General features: G+C 41.7%; 1 protein-coding gene across 2 annotated transcripts in view; it reads right to left on the bottom strand.

Moving 5' to 3' along the window:
• The window catches only part of ksr2 (kinase suppressor of ras 2), a 423,089-nt gene that overhangs the window by 190,895 nt on the left and 226,306 nt on the right, over positions 1-5,888 (bottom strand). For both annotated transcript variants that reach the window (XM_043715875.1, XM_043715876.1), the window contains exon 7: positions 1,471-1,554. In XM_043715875.1, the coding sequence (XP_043571810.1) occupies positions 1,471-1,554 (84 nt within the window). The remainder of the gene's footprint in view (positions 1-1,470; positions 1,555-5,888) is intronic.

Here is a 5,888-nt window from a genome sequence, read left to right as displayed (position 1 = left end):
ACCAGGGGGGTTCTGTCCTTGTTGCGGTTGGAGGGGTTGGGTCTGAGGGCGGAGGTGCGGGATGTGGATGGGATGCGTTGGAGGGCATCTTTAACCACGTGGGAAGGGAAATTGCGGTCTGTAAAGAAGGAGGCCATCTGGTGTGTTCTATGGTGGAACTGGTCCTCCTGGGAGTGGTAGGGTGGGAAGAGGTGTAATCCAGGTAGCTGTGGGAGTTGGTGGGTTTTAAAAAATGTCAGTGTCAAGTCGGTCATCATTAATGGAGATGGAGCGGTCCAGGAAGGGGAGGGAGGTGTCAGAGATGGTCCAGGTAAATTTAAGGTCAGGGTGGAATGTGTTGGTGAAGTTGATGAATTGCTAAACCTCCTCGTGGGAGCACGAGGTGGTGCCAATGCAGTCATCAATGTAGCGGAGGAAGAGGTGGAGAGTGGTGCCAGTGTAATTATGGAAGATCGACTGTTCTATGTAGCCAACAAAGAGACAGGCATAGCTGGGGCTCATACGTGTGCCCATGGCTACCCCTGTGGTCTGGAGGAAGTGGGAGGATTCGAAGGAGAAATTGTTAAGGGTGAGGACCAGTTCGGCCAAACGAATGAGAGTGTTGGTGGAAGGGTACTGTTGGGGACGTCGGGAGAGGAAAAAACGGAGGGCTTGGAGGCTCTGGTCATGGAGGTATTACCTGTTCCCCAGTGGGCTCCACCACAAGCTGCTCCAAAAAGCTATCTCATTGACATTCCACAAATTCCTTTCCTTGCAATCCACTACTAACCTGATTTACCCAGTCCACCTGCATATTGAAATTCCCACATGATCATTGTAACTTTGCCTTTCCTATCTCCTGGCGTATCTTGCACCCCAGCTCCTGACTACCATTTGAGGCCTGTACATAACTCCAACTATGGATTTTTTACCTTTGTGGTTGTTCAATTCTTCCCACATGGATTCTACACAATCTGACCCTACTTTGTTTCTTACTATTGATTTAATTTCATTTCTTACTAATAAGGCCACCACAACTCCTCTGCCCATCTGCCTATCTTTTCCATAGTATATATATCCTTGAATATTCAGCTTCTAATCCTAATCCCCTGGCAGCCAGGTCTCCGTGGTGCTCACCATGTCATACCTGCCAATTTCGATCTGCGCCACAAGCTCATTTACCTTATAATCTTTCTACCGCATGCATTCAGATATAACACCTTCAGTCCTGTATTAACCTCTTCTCATTGTCGTTCGTTTGTCCAGTGAGACCTTTATGGTAGATTTAGATGCTGTAGGAATTGAACCTGGGTTGTTGGTACCACTGCACTGCAAACCAGCCAGCCAGCTGAGTTAATCAACTCTGACATTAAGTATATTTCAAATTTACTTCACTGACCGTAAAGCATCAAAGTCTTTCTTTTTCTTTTACATTACCACTAGTGTGAACTGAAGTAATTATATCACAAGTTATCTGGTTTGGTTACATACTTGCAGTTTTTACATTTCAAGCCAAAAAGCATCCCTTTCCCACAAACTGTGCAGGTCTGAGACATCCAATACTTGGTGGAAAATCTACAAGAAAAATAATTAGATATCAAACACTGAAATCAATTTTTTAAAATTTGATTTAAACAAAACTAAAGTGACCAGGAAAGGTGTAAAGGAAAATGAAAAGCACATGATCAAATGTTAATTTGTATAATGTAAACTGTAAAACAACTCATTGTAAGGTGATTAAGATACATTATTTTGAAGTATTGTGAGTTTGTAAATGTTAAGGAATCAGAATATTATTTGATTATGTTAAAATAGCATAATCCAGGATGGAATTTCGACTTTTGAAAGCACATCTCTACTGCCATAGTATGTTACAGACATGAACTTAGTTTACCACTGAGGTGAACTGCAGACACATCCCTTAAAATTTCCTAAAAAAAAACCTCCAAAATTCGTACTTCTCCTATCTGCAGACTGTATAGTGCTGCTTCCATTCAATTGGTATTGGTAGAGAGAAACCCTGTGGAAAAAGTTTCCAATAAATTAGAACAGCAATCGACAGGAGAGGGTGAGAAAAGGTCTATATGGCCCACCAGGTCCATTCTTTGCCAAAACTGTAAAAATTAAGAAATGTTTGCACAACAGCTTCTGTCACAGGCTCACCAACAACTGAATCAAGAATAGATGCAAATTATTGTAATTGATGAGTTCAATGGCCCACAGCAACAAAGTCTAAACAGACATAGCAGGAACTTTAACAACAGACCATAAATAACTTGGGCAATGAAAACTAGTACAAGATGTCTGAGTCCTTCACACCCTATCATTTCATTGACCTCAATTCCTATTTTGGTTTAAAGAAATCAAGTGGTTAGACAGGAGTAAAGCAGGGATCTAACCCATTCTTGATTTGACTGGCTGCAATTTTAAAATGCAGGTAATAAGCACGGCTTTCCTGAGTTCCTTTCTATTATCATCAGTGTGCGATCAACAAAACTCAATGAGCGATTTTAATACCAATCGAGGTGTTGGATGGTTTCGCTTCAAGGTCAAATCTGCTGACGACAGTAGCCATCACCCAATGAGAAAAGCTTTTTTTTAGATTTTCTGTGAGGTAGCAAGAGTAGAAACATAGGAGGAAACTGTTTCCATTAAACCCCACCTTCCACCCCCCCCATTGCAGCTTCCCACCATTTGATAGGCACTCGCTTCCCAGAGCTTTCCAAAGGCATGAATCAATGCCTGGGCCAGTTGCTGTGGTTCGCTCTGGTATCTGCCAGCTGCCTGCACCCTCACTCCTAGGGATTCCTCTCACCTTCAGGTGATAATCTGATTTATGCGTGCATGGAAGGAATGGGAGCCAAAATGTATCAGCATCAATTTAAAAGGTTTTTGCTCATCCTGTAGGAAACCCACACAGACACGGAGAGAATGTGCAAACCCCACACAGTCGTCCAAGGCTGGAATCGAACCCGGGTCTCTGACGCTGTGAGGCAACAGTGCGAACCACTGAGCCACTGTGTCGTCCAAAAATGTTGTAATTGTACCAGCCTCCACCACTTCCTCTGGCAGCTCATTTCAAACATGTACCACCCTCTGCGTGAACAAGATGCCCCTTAGGTCCCTTTTAAATCTTTTCCCTGTCACTTTAAACCTATGCCCTCTAGTTTTGAACTCCCCTACTCTGGAGAAAAGGGCTATTCACCTTAACTATTTTGCAGACACTGGAGCAGCCATGGAGCGATCACAAAGGTGTGCACTCCTGTCCAGATCTGGAACCTGCTCAGAGACTGAGGAATTTAATTGCCCTGATGGGGACTGTGGATGTTGGTAACCTGGCAGGCACCGTCTACCCTGAGACTGCCACTGCTGCTAAAATCTGTAGGTGACAGGAAGACATTGGGCTCCCCTCCAATGCGTTCTATTGCTATTTATCAGTTCTTCCCTGTCATGTGCATCTCCAGAGGGCAGGTGAAATCCAGCCCAATATGTGACATGTAAAAACAAAAACTGATCATCCCTTTAAGCTCGATGATGCCAACACAGGTAGACTAAGAATATCTATGGGTTAATCACTCTTCTGTGCCATGTTAGACAATTTCAGCAATTTAGAGAGGACTGGCAGTACATCCTCTGCATTCCAAGGTTAGTAAAGGAATAATTATTATCTGTAGAGTGGAGATTTAGGTTCAGAGTCTTGCTTGCAAACAACCCCAATTCAATCACAATACAGGAGACATGTCAAGAATCATCAAAGCAAGTAATGTATTAGAGGATTGGAAGTATATCTCAACAAATATATACACATAAACAGAAGTTCAACATATTTATTTTCAGTGTGGAACTTTACTAACGCCTTGTGTGAGGTCAGGGGTTAAAAGAACATGAGCAATGTTATCTGGCAGAGCTGAGTTAATATTAAGTTTTCTTTCCATTTATCTTGTTACAAGAAGAACAATTGATCACTTAATGTATTATAACAAAATACAGGTCAACAGCAAATATACTGACCCATTACAATCCTAAAACAAAAGGAAACCCTGTGATATTGAAGAAAATACTTTTTTTCTTTCCAAATAGCTTAAAAGAGAGAATTTAAAAATTAAGATTTTTTTCCAAAAACCATTGCCAAACTAATCATTTTTCTTGCTGACATTGCATGAGGCAAAGTCTGGAATAGTTTTATTTAATAAAGTGAGAGTATTACACCACATGGATTACCCTCTGCTCTGCTAGGTGTGCTATAAATGTCAAGGCACATTTCTAGAGAACAAAATTCTGACCTTGAAGTGTGTTTCAAAACCTAAACTTAAATTTTATTCCTTGTCAAAAAAGTGGGAGTAGCCCTAAATATCTTGGCCATGTTTGGGGTGAATTAATTTGGCAGTTGTTGAAGGACTTCAGAAATATTTTGAGACATTTATTCTCAGAAAGATTTCACTACTCCTGGTGAGAACAGCTTGCTGTTGGCTTGCTGATAAAATCATTAACACTCCTGGCCCACACTGTAATAACAACTCATTGCATTGTTTTATAGTGTAAATGTTACAGATTGCTACTCTCTGAGAGAACATTTCTTTTATTTATTGAACATTTCCTTTGGATTAGATGAAGTGGCACTAATTGGAAATGTTACACAGAGATCATAAGGATGGCTAATGCAGAACATCAACATATCACAAGGGTGGGGTAGGATTTACTCTTCAATGATTGAGTTCAGGCCCATCAAGAATTCCAAGCACAATGCTCTGCACCTTGAAATGACAATTGAAAGAATGAAAAATCACTATGAATAATAAACACTGAAAGAAACAAAACAAGTAAAAGAAATGGAGAGAGGAAAATCTGAAATACAGAGAAAGAAATTAGAGAAATCGGGAGTAGAAACTTGTAGGGGTTTGAGTGATATAGGATAGGGCAAGATGTACAGCACAATCAGGCAACAAGTGCTGGGAGTCCACGTGACATCTTTTGTATTTTTCTCAAGTGGTATGGCGAGATCCTTGTTTAACTTAATTAACAGTAATTATCATTTATAATGCAATAGCTCATTAAAATTCAGCCTCCCATCTGATCTAATTTGCGAAACAAACTCAATGTCGGGAAAGGTCAGCATGAAAACCAGAGTTAGCACCCGGCGGACTCAGTTCACTGCTTGCTCTGAAGGACCTCCATGTTAGAAATGAGGGATAAAAATCACAGGATACACTCAATGCGCACCAGTAGCATACATCCCACATTCACATGTACTGGCATCGGATATGTGCCTGCCTCAATAAACCCTAATGGCACATCTCCAAGCCACTTACACAATTCTGTATTTCAATGCTTCCCCTAGGGCTGCAACTATCATTGTTATGCTGCAGCAAGGTCACTCAGGGATAAGCACTCAGCCCGTGGACGGGACCAGATTCTTCACTTACTCTCATAGCATTCATTTAACTCTAAACCTGTTTGTTCACAACATCTGTGTCTCACCTTGCCTTTTTGCATCTTGCCCTCTCAGCCAGAGATGGTAGGCTCATATCACTGCTATTTTGCCTTGCTGTTTAACAGAGATACAAAGCCAGGATATTTATATCATATTAAATATTGCCATATTTGTCAGCAGTGATCAGTCAAGTCAAGCGGATAGCCTTCACTCAAGAAATCTCAGCACAGTAAGTCAAGGGCAGCCTCTGATAACAGTCAAAGGCCTGGTCTGACCAGTCAGAATCAGGTTCCTCTCTGCATAAGAGTTGAGGCTAAATGCAGAGCAGCCCACTACTTCTCTTGAGTCTTTCTGCTATATTGTGGAGATGTTACCTGCCTGGAATGAGAGAGGGGCAGGTATTACAGAGGATGAAATTGGATGGCACAGCTATTACTGGTGGTATACGTGGGGGTGGGGGGGGGGGGGAGAGGTGGGT

This window comes from Chiloscyllium plagiosum, chromosome 25, assembly GCF_004010195.1.
Source record: "Chiloscyllium plagiosum isolate BGI_BamShark_2017 chromosome 25, ASM401019v2, whole genome shotgun sequence".
Lineage (NCBI taxonomy): Eukaryota > Metazoa > Chordata > Chondrichthyes > Orectolobiformes > Hemiscylliidae > Chiloscyllium > Chiloscyllium plagiosum.
The sequence above is the reverse complement of the archived record's forward strand: the minus strand, read 5'-3'. Positions and strand labels throughout refer to the sequence as shown.